This window comes from Astyanax mexicanus, chromosome 16, assembly GCF_023375975.1.
Source record: "Astyanax mexicanus isolate ESR-SI-001 chromosome 16, AstMex3_surface, whole genome shotgun sequence".
In the NCBI taxonomy this organism is placed as follows: domain Eukaryota; kingdom Metazoa; phylum Chordata; class Actinopteri; order Characiformes; family Acestrorhamphidae; genus Astyanax; species Astyanax mexicanus.
Genome location: NC_064423.1, coordinates 32,405,261 through 32,425,480, shown reverse-complemented (window position 1 = coordinate 32,425,480; position 20,220 = coordinate 32,405,261). Strand labels below are relative to the sequence as shown.

General features: G+C 37.3%; 1 protein-coding gene and 2 long non-coding RNA genes across 10 annotated transcripts in view; 2 read left to right on the top strand and 1 right to left on the bottom strand.

The window, feature by feature from the left end:
- The first annotated feature begins 1,542 nt into the window (after positions 1-1,542).
- On the top strand, positions 1,543-2,364 carry LOC111190436 (uncharacterized). Its single transcript, XR_007424849.1, has 2 exons — positions 1,543-1,689; positions 2,274-2,364. It is a non-coding gene; the product is annotated as an uncharacterized LOC111190436 (long non-coding RNA).
- A 946-nt stretch (positions 2,365-3,310) lies between these two features.
- LOC111188485 (uncharacterized) lies at positions 3,311-17,675 on the top strand. Its single transcript, XR_002648517.2, has 3 exons — positions 3,311-3,433; positions 3,680-3,737; positions 17,581-17,675. It is a non-coding gene; the product is annotated as an uncharacterized LOC111188485 (long non-coding RNA).
- Positions 17,676-17,716: 41 nt separating this feature from the next.
- LOC103041677 (beta-1,3-galactosyltransferase 2) overlaps positions 17,717-20,220 on the bottom strand; it is a 47,342-nt gene continuing 44,838 nt past the window's right edge. For all 8 annotated transcript variants that reach the window (XM_049465715.1, XM_049465720.1, XM_049465716.1 and 5 more), the window contains one exon: positions 17,717-19,916. In XM_049465715.1, the coding sequence (XP_049321672.1) occupies positions 18,752-19,916 (1,165 nt within the window). In that variant the 3' untranslated portion in view covers positions 17,717-18,751. The remainder of the gene's footprint in view (positions 19,917-20,220) is intronic.

Below are 20,220 nucleotides of genomic sequence, written 5' to 3'. Positions count from 1 at the left end.
TTCTTATAAATCACATTAACCTTTTAATCATTTATAATATTTATATGGAAATATTCTATAACAAAAATAATAAATAAACATTAGAAAAATGCTTTTACAAAAAGTCAAACGCATTCACATTTAGGTGTATTGCAACATATACCCAGTTTACAGACTAGACTAGGCTAGGCTTTTTTAATGCATTCTGTGGCACCCTTAAACAAAATTAAATCCCACATCAGGGTCAGGGATTGGATGAGGAGGGGTTAAACAGGACCTGTAATTGGGTCATACCCTGCATATAGGACCTAAATGGGACCCATTCAAAAAGCCCAACTGGGTCCCAGTAACAACAAATCCCAGTAACTCAAATCCCATGCCCACCTGGAAAAGAGTGCTAGCTGTTGCATAATTTTGCCACTAGATAGCAGCAGTGTTCATATGTTTGCAGTTGATAGTCCATTGGAAATACAAAAAGTGCAATTGTGAGATGAAAAGCAGTAGTGATTTTTATTTTACATTTTTTTGGATGAACCTGGAGAGTAGGCTCCAGTAAATCTGGAATAGGTGATATGAAATGTAGGGTCTAAGCAAAAATGTTGAAATTATGTTAAAATGACAAACAATCTTATAAATTACAAGCTGGTAAGACTGTCGGCAACATTAAACAAATAAAACGTATCATTTATTAAAGAAATTAATTTCACTTCATGAAATTGAGAGCATTATTAATAGCGTTCTTCTTCAGGTTAGTAGAAATTGGTTTCTACACCAACAGCTACAGATACAGTTCTGGATGAATAATCATATTCATTTGTTTAATTAAATTATTGATTTAATTTGAATTAAATAATTGTAGATCTTTAGATACCGGCATGTGGCAGTGATATTCATATTTAACATGTTTTCTTTAGTATAAAAGCTGCTTGTAAGATAGAAGACAGCTTCTTGTTCGCCACAGAAAGAAGAGGCAAAATACCTCCAGGTCAATTCCGAAACCAAAGTATTTTTTTATATCGAAAAATTACCAATAATAGAACAAAAGGTATTCACAAAAGGAATCCCGTCTCACAGCAGAACAGGAAATTATTATTATTAATTTATTTTTTATTTTTTATTTTTTTATTTGAAGCCCAAGAGGCATCTCTGACTCAGTCAAAATGGCTTCCCTTTATAAACTGCCTCTACAGGTGTCTCTACCTAGTGATGGGTCTGACGACCCTGAAACCTCGGCGCATGCACCGAGCAAACAAGGCGAACCCCTGTGTCGGACCGCGTATCATTTTAAGGAAAACCACGTGATCGATGCAGTTCCTCGCACAGTTGCTTGCAATTACTTTTTAAGTCCAGCAGATGTCGCCATTAAGTGACACGTCGACACAGTTTGGGAAATGTGCCATACACCCAATGAGGCTTCATCTGCCCATCACCGTGGCTGCGTCCGAAATCGCGTACTTCCATACTAAACAGTATGCAAAAGCAGTATGCGAGATCGGGTAGTGTGTCCGAATGCGCAGTAGGCGAGTTTGAGTACGCGAAAAGTTCCCGGATGACGTACTGCACCGGGAGACATTTTTTAAGTATACAAGCCCAGCACACTTCACCCGCTAATATTTCCCACAATCCACCGGGAGCCGCGCTGAGCTGAGTGACCCGTCAGTGAGCGGCGGAGCGGCGGAGGAGAGGAGTGGAGAGAGAGAAGTTTATGAGGTGAGGAGATTCAGATATATAAACTGTTTTGGTTGTTTGTGATATCAGGCTGTAAATGAAAGATTTATGAGGGTTAGTTTAAGTTAAAGTAGCGAGTTATAGGGGTGTGGGTTTGTTATTAATGCTGTTGCAGACAGAACATCTTTATTTTCGTATCTGAACTGCTTTACTGAGCAGCGTTAGCCCTGTGCTACTGAGATCAGTTAGCTTAGCTAGAGCTATTAAACTTATCACAACTCTTTATTAATCTTCTGTTCTGCAGCACCAGCGTTTACTAACTCACTACAGCCCTGTATACTGCTGCAGTGGTGAGGAGCTGGGGCAGTTTTAACTTAATACTGATCAGTCTGTATAAACTCATCTGAGAAAAAAGGCTGCTGATATCAGAGAGGCTTTTCAACAGACAGACAGACTGGTTGCCAAAAATCACATTAATAAATTATAACCAAAATCTGACCATTTTATTTAGTTTTATTAAATAGCTAGCTAACCAGCCAGGATGGTAAGACTTTTATGTTGTTCAGAATTTATATTATATTTGTTTAATGACCAAGCTAAACTGTTTTAATCTGTGTGTGTTTCAGATTCAACTATCCTTCCTACTCGAGAGGATGAAGATGAAGAGAGGGAGAAAAATGAACAATGAATAAAAAAAATAAATAAAGCTACTTTAAAGACTTGTCATTCTTGTATTTTGTGAGAAATGTATTTGTGTAAATATGCAAGTGAGGGAAAAATTATATTAAATAAAATAACTAAAATATTTTTTTAATTTACATTTTATTGCCAAATATGATCCCCAGTTTTCCAGAAACTGACTGGTTCTAGCATATTTTATTTACATCAGTAATGCATATATGTTGCCTTTATGTTTAATGCAGTCAGTAAAAGATAATGTATAACAATAAGGATCATGTGTTTAAATATTTAGGCTAGAAAAGGAAATTCTGAGGTGAAATGGAAAGGCAGGAATTAATTAACATTTTGGTATTTATTTTTGAAACTTTTTGATAATTGTTTTGTTGCATAAGCAAGTATTATTAATATACTTCATGAATATTAAACAGTCTGTTCATATTTATTATTAAATATTTCATATTTGAGGAAATATTAATTTTAAGTTTTATTTACAGTCAGTGTTTATTAAATAGGACAGTTTGGGGGTTTATTTATTAATAAGAGCTGATTAATGAGGGGATTTTAATGAAATTAATTAGGGTAAAGCTCTGTAAAGTGTGCCGCTGGTTAGGAGGGGTGAGAGGTGAAAGGGCGTCAGAGGTAAGATGGTGGATGTAGTGCGTCCGAGGCTGCGTGCGTACTGCGGTCTGGCGTACTGAAAAAGCGTACTGCTTTGCTCGACAAGCAGTGCATACTCACCCCAATCCAGTACGTACTGCTTAAGTACGCGATTTCGGACGCAGCCCGTCTCTACCTGCCCTTTTATATCTGTAGCTCCGCCCCTTCCCCAATTGGGCCATTCCACTGCTACAGGGTAGGGGTATACAAGGTATACAAACGCCTATATACAAACACACACAAATGCATATGTTAATTATGCACATTATTTACACACATATTTACATACATGTTAAGTATTTACACATTTTTGTACTTCTCTCTCCCTCAGATGTTCCAGTAAGGACCCCCCTCCACTTGTAGCACATCCGGAGCTCCAAGGATACTACAAGAAGGGGAGTAAAGATGGCCGCCATTCCCCAGGAAGCCCCCCAAGGACAACAACCAGGTAAGTACTTTTTGTACATTTGCACACCTAAAATGTTTAATTAATGTTCTCAACAGTACTGGTGATGTGACCAGGCCTCTGCTATCATCACATACATGCATAGTGCTTTTAATGTGCTTTCGGTCTATTGTTATCCATATTTGCAGAAACCCCAGACAGTTACAATTACAAAATTAATATAGATCATTCGATTTTGATCTCTGTTTGTAGGTTCAGCTGTGTTTTATTCATTTCTCTACTTCACAGACTTCACGGCATCACAGGAAGCTACAGTTTGATATAGAAGGTCCTTCCTGTTCAACAAGTAAGTAAAAAAAAAAAGTCCCGTACACAATACACTGATAAATTCCAGACCTAAAGAGAAAGTTTGGTCAAACTCTGAAGAGTGTCCTGAAGAGTTTCCACAGTGAACAGATTCATATTTAAACAGGCTTTTTTTTAAGATGTTTTAAGCTTATTGAGAGAAATAAGGATTTCAGCAGGAAAGGAAGTTATAGAAACACAAAACCTTTGTTTTTTGTGATTTGGGGAAATGTATACATGATCGACTTCCATTAGAATCATTTAAGCCTTTATAAATGCAGGCCTGCTGTAAAACCCAGCTCAAGGCCAGCTTTTGCAATATGGTAGAATAGTTGGTTTGCCAGCCCTAGACCACCATAGTGTATTTTGCATTTAATGTAGGTTATGCTGGTCAACCAGTGTGGTCTTGCTGGTCAGGGTTAGGATATGCTGGCAAGTAGAGGTGTGCCAAAAAATCGATTCACATAAGAATCTTGAGTCTCATTTACTACGATTCAGAATCGATTTAAAATGTCCCAAAATCGATTCTGAGGGGCGGGTTTTAGACTGATTTTGGGCTGGGTATTTTTGTTGGACCTGGCAACCCTGGGGATAGCGCTTGTCCTTTCAAACGGAGATCTTCCAGACACACACAGAGCGTAGGTGTTTGAGAATCACCGGTAAGATGGCAGAACAAGCACTATATTACATTAGATTAACGTGTAGTTTCAATGTTTTATGGCAGAATGCTTCATAACAAGCATAAAAAAGATCGCTAGTAGTTAGTTTCAGTAACTGTTAGCTAGCTAACTAGCTAACTTTCCAGTTCCACCTTAAATAACGCTACAGGTGGCAGCGGGCTGCAGCATTTAAGGCGGAACGGAAAAATACAATAAGCTAATCAGAGCTAATTTCAGCTCCTCATCACAGAGGAATTAAGGAATGGACCATATGAATTAATTTCTCCACCTCCTGCCCCCTTTCTGAAGAAATACAACGACCTTAAATTAACTAGTTAATCAGCAGCTGCTCCTGAACTTTAGCGCTCCACTGCTATCATCACATCAGCCCAGCAGCGTCACCTACACACCACCGCTAGTAGCCTGGTAATAAAGCAGTGTTATTTATTATTTATTTATTGTTCATTAACGTCATTGTGATATCCCAGTGATTCCTCTGTCACTGAGGACCCACATTCCTGCACATTTTATTGTTTTTGTAACACATTACCTGCTCCAGGACCAGTGTATATTATGGAGGGTTTTTTTTCAATAAGATTCATAAGCCAGAAGCAGAAATTTTTATAATTCAAATCGTTTTGAATCAAAAATCGATTTTGAATCGAATCGTGGCCCCCAAAATCGGAATCGAATCGAATCGTGAGATAGTAAACGATTCCCACCCCTACTGGCAAGTTTGCTGATTAGCGAAACCAAGAAACACATCCTGAAAATAAACTCTACATTGGGGAAGAGCTAAATTGCTTAACCATCTTGACTATTTTGACTATGTTGGTGTAACAAGAATTTGTGGTATTTCCTGATTAAAAGCATGATTAAAATGTTTAAATGTTGGAATATTCCTGCAATGTAGTGAGTGAGAGAAATCAAAGCCTGGCAAGTAGACGTGTGTGTGTTTGTTTGTTTCTGTTTGTTTGTCTGTGTGTGTGTTTGTTTGTCTGTCTGTGTGTGTGTGTGTGTGTCTGTGTGATTGTGTGTGTGTGTGTGTCTGTGTGATTGTGTGTGTGATTGTGTGTGTGATTGTGTGTGTGATTGTGTGTGTGATTGTGTGTGTGATTGTGTGTGTGATTGTGTGTGTGATTGTGTGTGTGATTGTGTGTGTTTGTGTGCGTCTGTCTGTGTCTGTCTGTCTATGTCTGTGTGTGTGATTGTGTCTGTGTGTGTGATTGTGTGTGTGTGTGTCTGTGTGTGTGTGATTGTGTGTGTCTGTGCCTGTGATTGTGTGTGTCTGTGCCTGTGTGTGTGTGTGTCTGTGTGTGTGTGTCTGTGTGTGTGTGTCTGTGTGTGTGTCTGTGTGTGTGTCTGTGTGTGTGTCTGTGTGTGTGTCTGTGTGTGTGTGTGTGTGTGTGTCTGTCTGTGTGTGTGTCTGTCTGTGTGTGTGTCTGTCTGTCTGTGTGTGTGTCTGTCTGTCTGTCTGTCTGTCTGTCTGTGTCTGTGTGTGTCTGTCTATGTGTGTCTGTGTGTGTGTGTGTGTGTGTGTGTCTGTGTGTGTGTCTGTCTGTCTGTCTGTCTGTCTGTCTGTCTGTCTGTCTGTGTCTGTGTGTGTGTCTGTCTGTGTGTGTATGTGTGTCTGTCTGTGTGTTTCTGTCTGTGTGTGTCTGTCTGTGTCTGTGTGTGTGTGTGTGTCTGTCTGTGTGTGTCTGTGTGTGTGTCTGTCTGTCTGTCTGTCTGTGTGTCTGTCTGTCTGTCTGTCTCTGTCTGTGTGTGTCTGTCTGTCTGTGTGTGTCTGTCTGTCTGTGTGTGTCTGTCTGTGTGTGTCTGTCTGTGTGTGTCTGTCTGTGTGTGTCTGTCTGTCTGTGTGTCTGTCTGTGTGTGTGTGTCTGTCTGTGTGTGTCTGTCTGTGTGTGTGTGTCTGTCTGTGTGTGTCTGTCTGTGTGTGTCTGTCTGTGTGTGTCTGTCTGTGTGTGTCTGTCTGTCTGTGTCTGTCTGTCTGTGTGTGTTTCTTTCTGTGTGTGTGTGTTTCTTTCTGTGTGTGTGTGTTTCTTTCTGTGTGTGTGTGTTTATGTGTATGTGCAACAGCGACACATGTTTACCATCTAAATAAAAATTTGAATACATTACCAGGCTCTGTAAACTTGGACGTGTGATTAATATTTGTAGAAAAAAATTAAGGTCTTAAAATTTAACACTTAAAATTTAGTGTTAAAAGTTGACTTCACCCAGCCCTAGCCTATATAGAATTGTGCATCTTGTTCCACCAATGATAAAACAAATCCTTCAGTATATTTTTTATATTTATTTAAAGCTATACTATTGCTTACATCAACAGCAGAAGAAAGTGAAATCTGCTCTAAAGGAAACCCAATTTTAAAGCTTTTTAACTTGCAGTTACATGATGTTGGAGTTCATGAGAAACTGCAACTTTAAAGGCTATTTCAGGATGAACTCTTGTTGCTCTTGTCAAAAACAGGAAGTTGGCTCTATATCATTCAGTTCCTCTGTTTTTGATAAACTAACGTTTTTTGAGGAAACGCTTGGTTAAGTGTAAACTTCCCATTTTCAGAGGGTGAATATAGTTTTTAATTGATGGGCTTCGAGAACTATAGTTATAATCAAATAAGTGAAACATGAAGCACCACAAACAACGATCAGGTTATGTATCCTCTAGTAAAACATGCATTTTCTTTAGCAGTTTCCTTTGTGTTTTTCATTTTTCAAGGAAGCTAGCAATTATAAATAAATGACCTTATATTATATTCCTTTTAAATTTCATGGTCTTATTTATTTCAGATCATAAGTAATTATGGTTACCCCTGTTTTAATAAGTGTTTAAAAGTGTCTCACTTTCCTCCACTAGGTGGCAGACAGAGTTTATGTTGTGTATGGCCTACATATCACATGTCAAACCTGTAGCTTAACCCAGCCAGCAGGATCATGTGGGGCTCAGATGTGTGAAACGTGGGCTGGGTTGGTTTCAGGTGGGCGTGGGCTCATAGTGTTACTGGGATCTATTTGGGCATCTGAAAAGCAACCCATCATTATTACCCACCTTATTCTCACATGGGTCCCATGTAGGGTCACTTATATAGTGTACATCCCACATACAGCTCATATTTAACCCCTCACTGATCCTGATTGGGGCCAACATGGAACAGATGTACACTGGAAACCCACAGTTTGTTTGAACTCAAAACACCACTTAACTAATGTTTTATTTAATTCATGTGGGATATTTGAGTTTAATCAACTAATAAGAGTTAAGTTTAGTTTGTTATCAGTGTCAGGTTCTTGGTTATTGGCTACTGGCACCATCTATTTGCTTACTGGGTGTGTCTTCCAGTTTCTGATACTTACTTACTGTCAGTGTGTAGTCATTTCCCCCAGGCTATTTTCGTCATGTCACCCAGCCCTATAGTTCTAACCCCTTTGTCTATGAAAAAAATCTCACTATACAGTGTTGTGTATTAGGGCTGCATGATATAACTTTTAAGCATCGTCATTGTGATGTGTGCATGCACAATAGTCATATCACAGGATGTGTGATGTCACTTTAGGCAATTAAATCAAACACGTTAATGGACTGCTGTTTTAACCGAAAGTAATTTTTCCTTTATTTGTATATCTTTATATTACAATGTCCTTTCCAACAAAATGTTTTACATGTCCCTTATCATTTCCTGTCACTGCAGCATGACTTTCTCTTGCCACTACCAGTGTGTGTGTTTGTCTGACGCATTCTGGCCAGTATCGGCTTGGACCGCATGTGCAGTTGTGCTAAACTAAAGTTGGTTACTAAAATTTTTTGTCAGACTGTGATAATCGAACTGGGCACTTCAAATTAGAGTAACAGTCTTAGGCTGATTTTACTCCTGCCTTGTTTTATTTATTTATTTATTTATTTATTTATTTAACATTTTTATCCCATTTTCTCCCCACTTTACAAGGCTAACTACCCAACCCACTTATTAGGACTCCCCCTATCACTAGTAATACCCCAAATCCAGGAGGGCAAAGACGAGCACATGCCTTCTCCGAGACATGTTACACAAGTCAGCCACCGCCTCTTTTCGAACAGCTGCTGATGCAGCATTGCCGAGTAGCATCACAGCGCACTCCGAGAAAAGCACAGCGACTCTGTTCCGATACAACAGCTCACAGATGTATCGGAACAGAGTGTGATGTGGGGAAAGAGTACCATCAACCCACCCAGAGAGAGCAAACCCAATTGTGCTCTCTCAGGGCTCCGGCAGCTGATAGCAAGCTGCATGACCCGGATTTAAACCTGTGATCTCCTGATTATAGTGGCAGCGCTTTAGACCGCTGGACCACTCAGAGCCCTCTGTTCCTGCCTTGTTTGGTCTCTGATTTTAGATTTTTCAGTTTGGTCTAAACCAAAGTAGCATGTGCTGAGAACGACGTTTCTAAACAAAGTGCCAAAAAATTGGTCTGGTTTGTTTGCAGTATTAAAAAAAACACTTTTTAAAGTTACGCTGGTTATTCCTGTTTTTACTGTACTGGCTATTATCTATTTACATTCTCATCAGAAATATAATATTAAATAAAATAATATATAAAAAAAAAACAAAAAAAAACTGGGAAAGAATTGAAAATGCTGAACTAAAAAGAGCTGCTCAGTTAACTGTTTTTGTATCGATGTAAAACAGGATCTGGTCTCTTACATATTAAGGAAAGGAAAGGTGTATAGTCCAAGATGACATCAGTGCTCTGATATTTAAAGTCTGATAAATTGTCAGGGTGAGAACTGAAAGTTACACTGTTTGCAGTAGATAGTAGTAGACAGCCATTAATAAAACTGCTTGTAGTGATAATTAATTATTATAAAGTTATTATAAAGTTATTATAATTCATGAGATCATTCCACTAGATGACGTTTATCCATAGTCTCTGACCAAATAAGAACTAGGGTTGTTTGAGGACTTGTTCCTTAGACACACATACTGGACAAACCACACAGCAGAGTTAAAGACTGGGCTTAAGCTTTTAGCCACAATGCCAGATAAAACAGAAATGCATGAAAAAGAAGTGCAAACAGACGCTCAGAGACACACCCCTGCATTTCCTTCTGTTGTACTGTATGCAGTGTATACTATATGCTGTTAAAACAGAGGGGCAATACAGTAAGTAGTTCTTTGAGTGATACCAGTTTTGGAAAAAAAATGTAAACTGTGAAAATGGATGCAAATAAATGGTCATTTATCATAAGTTATTTCTATATTCCCCAGTAGAAAAATGAAACATTTAAAAATACAATAAAATTACTTAGCAACCTTAGCTGCCAGTATTATACTGTGATTTTAAAGGCACATTTTTTCTGTAAAAGCTTTCAGTTACAAAATAAATTCAGCTCGTAAATGAACCTCTCTTCAGGCAAATAATGAGCAATTAATGCATAGAATTTGTGTAACACTGTAATGTATCTGTGAAATAACTGAATTATACAGCACCTGCGATCCAACAATATTTTGCTGCATTTTTGCATTATTATTTTGATTTAATTAAACAGTTAATTGCTAAATGTGGCAATTTTAGTCATTTTAAATTTAGCATTCTAAACCCTGTAAAAATATGAATTAATTTTACTGTAATTATCTGTTTAATTGAGCGAACAGTACTAACCCTTTAAAAATATGAATTAATTTTACTGTAATTAATGTTTAATTGAGCGAACAGTACTAACCCTGTAAAAATATGAATTAATTTTGCAGTGAAGCTTCTTTTAACGTAAATAAATGTATTGTTTACAGTTACACATCTTTATGGTAAACATGTTTCTTAATGGAAGCAAAAGTGTTTATAGTGGTTTTATGGTATCAGTAAAAGACCTACAGTATTTGTGGGACCTTTATTTTTAACAGTGTGCTGTGCTTACTGTAAATATGTGTGCAGTAAAAATGTTTCTCATTAGTCTGCTTTAACTGACGTTGACTCTGTTTGTGAATTTTAGAGACCACATAAGGGTCTGGGTTTGATTCCCCAGACATTTTGTGGGTCTCTATATGTGTATGTCCAGTTACTTGTGGCCAGGGATTAAACTCCAGCTGCAGAGAAGCTCTTGAGTAAACAATTGCATATTTGATGCATTGTGAGATAGAGTTCTCTCTAACCGGGTTTCCCATTAAATCCATTAAAACACAAAGTATATTTACAGGCTGTTTAGTAATTATTAAGTTTTAGATCTAGCTGTGCCATCTGTGAGTACACTGTAGTAAAATGAACTACAAGGAACTGAGAGTCTATTGTAGTCTTATTGATGGAGCAGGTTGAAACTAGTGCTGGGCGATACAACGATATCGATTTGTTTCGCGATAATTTTTTCCCTCGCTGACTATGATAATAGCAGGTTACAGGAAGATGGCCAGTAGAGAGAATCCCGAGAGCGAAAGTGAAGAGGAGGGTGAGCCATCTGCTCTTGATGACATTGTTCCAAAGAAAGGCCGTACCACTTCCAATATATTCAGAACTAATCCATTCGTTTTTAATCCGTCTTTTAAAAAAAAAACTAATATTCGAATATTCGCTACCAATTACTGCCGAATATCCAGAGCTCAAAAAATGCTATTCGGGCCAGCCCTAATAATTATCTAGATACAGGAAAAAATATTGTGATAAAAAGTGTGTCCATAACTTCCTTATTCTCTCACTAATGAGTAAAAACAAACCTTTAAGTTTGTTCATGATTGTTTTTTTTTTTGTTATGTTTTTTTTTTGGTTTCCTATTGGTGAGGCTCCAGATCCAGTGCGTGTTTTACTGCATCTTGACAGCTAAACTTTTAGGACCGTAGAAAGATTTTGCAGGATATTTTGATGATTGATTTACCAATATAAAATTACAAAGCGTATTATAGGAGACATTATAACATGCAGGATGTTAATATTTTTAGGAAATTGTACTTAAATATGTCTTCCATTGAGATGTAAAAATTTACAAAATGTATATATTACTTTTTTTGTTTTGATCAAATATGTAACAAGTCTGTTAGGAGTATTTTTGTAGTAGTTATGCTGAATTAATTTATGTAAATTGCCATTCAGTCAGTTTATTATTTAACCTTAATCTTGGATATATGGAGATATATGGAGTGCATTATTAGTATTATGACATTCTGGATCATTTTTAAATATCTTAGTTAGGGGTATGCCATATCATATCATATGCAATAATAAAATGACATTTTCAGGATTTTTTGCTGGATCTGGCAACCCTGGCTGCAGCTTGTAGTAACTAACTCTCTGTTTCCTCTTTATCTCTCCTAATATATCCTAGATGTGGGATTTAATTGCTGAGAATGTGTTTAAATGTATAGTGAGCTGATGTACAGTGAGTGTGGGTGTTGTCTTGTCCCTTATCTGCTGGGTTTACAGTTTAGGAGACACGGAGAGCGAGCCAAATGTGTTAACCCATTCCCCTCCCACGCTCCATCACACACTTTTTTTTGTATAGTGGACGTAAGCCTTAGCTGAAACACTTTGACTTAGTAATTGGAAGCTTTGAGAACATACTGGTTTGCTTGTTAAAATGTCCAATAGAATAAAATAAAACAACCAAAAGACAACTCAAATAAAATGTTGACTTCCCTGACACTGGATGGCTGGATTACAATTAAATTACAGTGAGGAAGTAAGTTCAGGCTCGTAGTACACCTCAGCACAAGTGTTCTTGGCTTCTTTTGTCCTTGTTTTATAGAGTCATGTGAGTTCTTTGAGGTTAATCACTAAATACCCCTATAAATATGTTCTGAATACAGACTTGGGTCAGTCTAAGAATAAAATAATTAAACTAAATATATTTAAAGCAGCTGTAAAAGACACTTTGCACCGTCATCATCTTCAGACTCAGCGAAAACCAGCCCTTTGCGCTGCAACTCAGTTTTATGAGGTACTGCTGTTTTAACCTAAAGTTATTTTTCCTTTACTTTTATATATATTTTATATGTCCTTTCTGATTAAATGATTGTCCCTTGTCATTTCCTGTCAGAGCAGCATGACTTTCTCTTATCACTACTGAAATAAACACAGTATGTGTCACAGACACCATGCCTTTCAGTGTTAGTGTGTTTGCATGTCTGACAGTATCCACCTGAACCGCATGTGCAGTTGTGCTAAACTTGTGTGCGCTGTGGTAATCAAACTTTGCACTCTAGATTAGAATAATATTCTTAGGCTGATTTAACTCCTGCCTTGTTTGGTCTGTGTTTTTAGACTTTTTTTATTTTAGTTTGAACCAAAGCAACAGGTGCTGAAAAGACATTTCTGAACAAAGCGCCAAAAATGGGTCTGGTTTGTAAAAGTGTAAAAGTGTAAAAACACTTTTTTTTTTTCTTTTTTTTTTTTTTAAGATTACGCTGGTGATTCCTCTATCTAGTGTAACAGTGGATTCACCCATATTTGTAGCCAAAAATTAAATTAATCAAATACTGAATACAAATAAACCAGTTTATTTAATTTAGTTATGGTTGTTTAGTTTTTACATCTATTTTCAAACATGCAGAATTTGGATTGACTCCTGTTAATGATCTAAAATAATAGATAATTAAACAGTCGTAGGCTGATTTCACTCCTGCCTTGTTTGGTCTGTGATTTTAGACTTTTCAGTTTGGTCTGAACCAAAGCAGCAGGTGCCGAAAATTGTATTTGTTTGCTGTAGATTTTTTTTTTTTTTTTTTGGATTACACTGGTGACTCCTGTATCTACTGTAACAGTAGATTAACCCATATATTTATTGACAGAAAAAAAAATAATCTGAGGAATTAATTACTGGAATCATAATGCACATCGCAAGCCACAAAGGCGACACAGCATCCCAAAGTCAATCGTTTTCTAAGAGACGTCAACGCAACCATGAGCGACTCGAAATGTGCAAATCCAGCTATGCAATCAACTTGAGCTCTGCTTAGCTTTTATGCAAATGAATAGTGACTCGCGACACCTGCTGGCAATCAGAGAGCAGGTTTTCACCTTCCCTTTACTTCACTATGAAGTTCACTGCTAACAAAGCACACGGAGTTCCTCTCTGGTTAAGCACACAAACACCCAGCACAGTCTCACATATCTAAAAGCCAATAATAATTTTGTCATCCAGTTCTGTATTTTAACCTTGGCTGTTATGTGCTAAAACATAAGCAGCATCTGTGTAAAATAACATGCAGCTTTTGGCTGGGTTGTAAACCTCTAGTGCATAAATAAAGCATTAAAGCATTATATATTATTTGTTAGAGGTGTGCCATGTCATATCGTATGCAATAATATCGCCAATTTTTTAAAAGATCCTGAACTAATATTATACCCTGAATTATCACCCACCCCTAATTGTCACATCAGGTCACTGCATTTTTGCTGTTTTTAGCAAAATAAAAAATTACACTGTTCTTATTTCCTCATTATATATCTACTAGAGACTAATTATATCTCTCCAGTAGCTTTTATTTTACTTTAATCCTGGATATGTGGAGATATTTGGAGTGTATTATTAGTATCATGACATTCTGGATCATTGACTTCTGTCACAAATCTGATACAATTCTTAGGGGTTTGCCATATCATATCAATTTTCATTTTGTTGCAGTAGTGTATTTTTTAAATATTTATTTTAATTGAATGTTTTGTCATATCGCCAAAAATATAATTGTCACGAAAATACCATGAAATATCGTGATATTGTTTTAGGGCCATAACACCCACCCCTAGTGTTTTTATTGTATTTTCAAAGACAGTTTATTCCCACATATTGACTAGCTAGTGAACACACCTGGCAGTGACTCATTTTGTTGCTGTGTACTCACAGGGTATGCAGGTGATAATGACAGGATGTAGCAAAGTTCCTTAGTCCAATCAGTCACTAAACTAATGAAACTCTGAAACCAAAACTGTCTGGATCAAATGTATTCTAGCATTTCAGTCAGGTGATTTGTTTCAGGTGTTTTGTTGTGCCTGCCGTATCTGGGACCCAATTTCTGGCTTTGCTAATGGTCAGTGGGGAAAGATGTACTACATTTTTAGAAGAAAATTACTGCTTCCTCAAAAATTCAGTAAAATAGATAGGTGACACAAATATGTTGTGTCCTGGAGCAGCATGATAAATCGTTTAAGCATTGTCATCGCAATGTGTGTATGCGCAATAGTCCTGTCGCAGGGCGTGCGATGTCACTTAAGGCAATTAAATCAAACACGTCATGTTGCAATGTTTTATTTTTGACACAAGAAGTAGATACACAGCGCTGTCTCTGTGTGTGTAAGTGACAGGCTGCTGCTGCCTGAGAAGTGCAAGGGGGAGGTTGAGCATGACAACTTATAGGCAGTGTTGGGAAGTAACGGATTACATGTAACGGCGTTACGTAATCAGATTAGTAATCAGATTACCGCTACTCTGCTAAAATAAATGGATTACATTGTGGTACTTTCTTATTTTTGGTCTTCCAATCCAACACTGCCAAACGCAATCACATTCACATAAATCACGACATCAGAATATTCTATGATTCACAACCTCCTGGTCAGAATGTTGGTGAGGCGTCACTCACGTCAGACACCCTCACCTGTTTATCAGACAGTGCTAGTCCGCTCATTGGAGCCTGAGGACGAGAGCCTGCCATGCCCTGGCATGGAAATCGACTCGGCAGACATTTAAATTAATTACAAACAAATAAATAATGTTTTTGCGGTGAAATCGTTCTGATATGACAGGGAACACTCCTCCCTATGTGTGTGTGTGCAGCGGTGTCTGTGTGAGTGCAGGCAGCAGGATGGGAGGAGGGGTAGGAAGGGGAGGGGTGACACCCACTGCAGCTCCAGCAGACAGCGGCTCCGCACACATCTTCATATATTTCTGCTTATAAAGCAGTCAAGGAAATGGTTATGTGATAATCCTGGCAAAAAATCCACCTGCAGAAAGTGGCAAACCTGCAAATAGATAGCTTACAGTTGTTACATTGTTTGGTTTTTAATAGTTTTAATGGTTTTATCATCAGTTTATAGAAGTGTTTCATAAAATTGTTTGATGAAATGGTTTCATAAGTATTTTTATAGGGTGATTGAAAAGGCTGTTTTATTTTTTTTTCTATTTGTTAACTGGAAATAAAATAAAATGCAATATAATATGCAATATGTGGTTGCTACGTTCATTCAGGCTTAAAAAAACGACAATATTGTAAGTAATCCAAAGTAATCAGATTACGTTACTCACTTGAAGTAATAATAATAATAATAATAATAATAATAATAATAATAATAATAATAATTTTATTTATATAGCACCTTTCATACATAAGATGTAGCTCAAAGTGCTTTTCAATATAAGATCAATATACAAGATAATTACCAGAGGTACATTACAACAAGGTAAACAAAATAATAGGAAAAGTGAATACCAAAAAAGAAAAAGTAGAAAAAAAAAAAAAAAAAAAATCAGCAAAACATAGAAACAATAAATATAAAATATAATTTATAAAGCTAGTAGAAAGCAAGGGTGTATAGATGTGTTTTAAGCTGTAATGTAAAGTAATGTAACTGATTACGTTACAAATTACATTTTGAGTGATGTAATCAGTAATCTGCAAGGGATTACATTTTAAAAGTAACCTTCCCAACACTGCTTACAGGAGCTTCCCCTTTTCCATGTTAGGAAGGGGATCACTTTCTAAGTATCTAAAAGAACCTATAAGCTTCGTAGTTTAGTTTGGGAAGATTTAATTTACATTTACCCCAGTTTTTAAGGGGCAGCCAGTCCTCCCCTGGTATTCTTTTTTTTTTAGATATATTATCCAACATGCTTTCCCTATGCTGGGCGTGGTGTTTTGTTTGTCCACCAATTTTGAGAATCAACTCTTTTTAAGTTGCTTTTCTCAACCACTTCCCTATTTGTGTTCAATTGTGTTTTATTGTGAGTTTACCTGCTTTGATGTCTATTGTCCTGCACTTGGGTCTTTTTTACTTTTTTATCTGGTTCAGAGGGCTAACTTACTAGAGCAATCCCAACCACGACAGATCCTGGAGATATTCAAATAAATCTGCTAATGTCAAAATATAATAAATAAAATCAATAATCAATAATTGGCTCTTTCCTGAACTTCATTTTGAAATCAATACAAATCCTGAATACAAATCAACCAGTTCATGTCCTTCAAACATTTAGTTTAGTTATGTTTGTGTAGTTTTTATGTCTATTTTCAAACATGCAGAATTTGGGTTGATTCCTGTTACTGATCTGACATTGTTAAGTGAAGTAGAGAAAAAACAGGCAGCTTCTCCACGTGTCCTGTATGAGATTTTAAAGTGTAAATAAAGTGTCGGAAAGCTGTGCACCTCAGTCCAGCACAGCTTTGCAGTGCAGATATTTATAGTTACAGCTGAATCCCAGAAAACGCTCTTTTTTACCTTTTTAAAAAGCCATTTAAATGCCTGGTTAAAGTGCCGATTTGCTGTTTTCCTCGGGTTTTGAGTGCTCGGCGCTGACTCAGCTCTTGATCGGTCTGGACACGAGACAGCGTGTGGGTGGGGGCGGGGCTGGTGACGTCATGAGCTCTGCATTGTTTGAGTTTACCTGCTTTGAGGTCTATTGTCCTGCACTTGGGTCTGTTTATAATCTGGTTCAGAGGGCTCACGTACTAGAACGAGCCCAACCCCTACAGATCCTGGAGATATTCAAATAAATCTGCTAATGACAAAATATAATAAATAAAATCATAAAATTGGCACTAATCTAGTTTTGATGTCTATTTTTAAACAAGCAGAATTTGGGTTGATTTCTGTTACTGATCTGGAATTATTAAGTGGAGTAGAGAAAAAAAGGCAACTTCTCCACATGTCCTTTATGAGATTTTAAAGTGTAAATAAATTATTATACCGCAGAGAGTAAGGGTTTTGCATGACCCATATGAACCGTATACGGGTCAAAGCATGTTAATAGGTTAAAAGACTTATAACTGGTGATCACAAAGATAAAAAAATATTTATGTTGTACTCAAAAATATTATATAGTTTTGTGTTGAGGACATAAGTACATATTTCAGTATAAAACTGGTCAGACATTTATAAACTGTAAATTTAAATTCATAAAAAAAATTATCTGGCATTGTATCGCTAGTTCTCATTTGCATTAACCCCTGTTTTGCATGCATTTGCTTTCTCCCATTTGAATGTTTTTTTTTTGCTTGTTTTTTTTCTATGCAGGTGCAGACAGGGCAGACTGTGCAGAATGTGCCGTCAAAATAAACACATTCAAATTTGTCCCACCTGCATGTGTTGCCCAGTAAAATGGGTCAGAGGTAAGCATTTTACAGTATAATCAATATACACACACACACAATTGACTAAAATCCATTCATTTGAATAATTTCAGACCTGAGAAATTCAGAAAGTACAATTTTACTCATAACTTAAGTAAACTGTGAGTCTTTGGCAGCGGATTTTCTGTTCATATTTAAGGAAATGTCTTTTTTCAGTTTGAAAGACTACGAACCCATAACCAAGTAACAAATAATATTTAAATATATCTAAAATACTTTTTAAAAACATAAAAACCTGATCTTTGGCTTATTCTTTATAAAAAAAATATTTTTTTAAAAAAGTACAGTAGATGTAGAACTAGTTTTCAGTAGTATTTGTAAACAACGTTCACAGTAGAAGTGATAGTCATGTGCGTGTTCTGAGGTTCAGCTGGGTCAATATCAATATAAAGCGCCTTTTGTGATCACAGCATTATGTTGTTTAAAGTTCATACAAACACTGTGTAACTACACATTTATATATGCTTTAATTTTTGCACCAGGAGTGGCATAGAGTTATCCAAAAGCAGTGTGTAAGACTGGTGGAGGACAACATGCCAAGATGCATGGAAACTGTAATTAAAAAACAGGGTTATTCCACCAAATATTGATTTCTGAACTCTTAAAACGTCTTAAATATGAACTTGTTTTCTTTGCATTATTTGAGGTCTGAATGTAATGAAATGAAATATATATTTAAAGCAGAGAAAGAACACCCTGATGTGCAGCTTGATTTGACAGGGTGGATGCGTGCATGACGGGGAATAAATCGTGAATATAAAAATAGCTTAAGCTGTAGAATGTGATTTATGTGTAGTCTGAATCTTATAAATATCATAAATAGGTGAGAGAATTTAAGAGAGGGTAAAAGGCACAGTATTCTAATAATGACCCAGCGGTGTGAGCTATGAAACTATGTAGGCTGTGCGCCCTTCAGACTGAGCAAGTCCTTGAAAGCATATGAAACACTGTTCTGCCCTTTCTTATCGTTCACTGTTTTCCTTTACTTGACCTCATTTTGTTAAGACAGGCTGGCTGGCTACAATTTCCACTTAATGCTCACGTAACAGTGCCTGTTAGCAGCGTGGTCCTGGCTTCTGAAGTTCTAGCCAGAAGTTTTCTAGATCGCTCATGCTGTTGGTTGTTGTAGCGATGAGGCTTGAGTAACTACAGCGATTAAAAGGAATTGGGAAGACGTTGAACAAGCTCTGGTCTGAATGGCTGGTGTAGGATATTTTCAGATGGTCCATGATTAATCCTATATTCACGTCCTCGATGTAGACGTTTTGTTCTAATTGCTTGGCTCCGTCGACTAGCTTTTTGGGAAGGTCCATGGAGAAGACGTAGCCCAGGCCCAGGGCGTAGGGTGGGTAACTGCTACGGGGGAAAACGGCCTCTGGGAAATACCATTTGGAGTTGGGGTCTCGGTGCACTATGGCATCGTAAGCCATAAGCCCTGTTAAGTAGTTCTCTCGGGGGGCTTGTAGAACCACGCTGACTAGTTTATTCACATTCAGGAAAATATCCGAGTCTACCTTCATGGCGTACGAGGCCATGTGGCAGTACGATGCCAGCCATTCCATGATGACCATGGTTTTGATGGTCAGGTTGTTGTAGCTATCTATAAAATCGCTCTGGATGATATCATGGTGTGTGCTGCTTTCGTTCTGCAGCATTTCCTGCATGTACTGCTTGTTTTCAGCATTGGTCTCTCCCAGCATGAAATACATGCTCACCAACTGACCCATGACCTTGGTCTCGGACCCCCAGGTTCTGCGGATGATCTCCCGGGCCTCCTTGTTGCCTGCCGCCACAGGCACCATCAGCACCAGGAAAGGTTTCTCCTGCGCGCACCTTTCCTCCTCGTTTATTATGTAATGATACGTGCAGGGATACGCCACTTGGTACTTGCTCCTGGCCGTGCATTGTTCGTGCGTTGTTGAAGATAATGTTCTGTGCAGCTGTGTTTTACGGAATCCGGTAGTGAAGACAGTTTTCCCGTTCTCCCGGACAATAGTCAGGTTGCTCTCTGAGGAGATTTTGATGAAAAACGACCTGGCTGAAGCAGCTTTGGAGTAGGTAGTGTTGTACAGTATGTGCATTGTTGTCCAAATATTTAAGACATCAGAATTCAAGTAGTACCAGATCAGCAGACTCAGAAGCAGCAGCACTATAAAGCCAATCCGAAGATGGTAGCGCCGGCACTCAAACCCGCCGCCGGCTGCATGAAGATGGTCCGGACTGAAATTAGAAAGAACATACAGGCTAGAATGAGTCTAAGTTTAAAAATGGAACATTATAATTAATAGACATTAGGCCTGTCATGATAACTGGTTTTAATTGTGATAAACAATATTATTGTCATTTTAAGACCATTTTGTACCATTAATGTAAGAAATAAAATAAACCTCTTTAACATATTATTTTTTTTAAAAGTTAACTTTAGATAATTACAGATTTGAAATGTAAATAACATTTGTACATTTCATGTATATATTTCATATACAGCTCATATAAATTAAGAGACCACTTAAAAATGATTCTT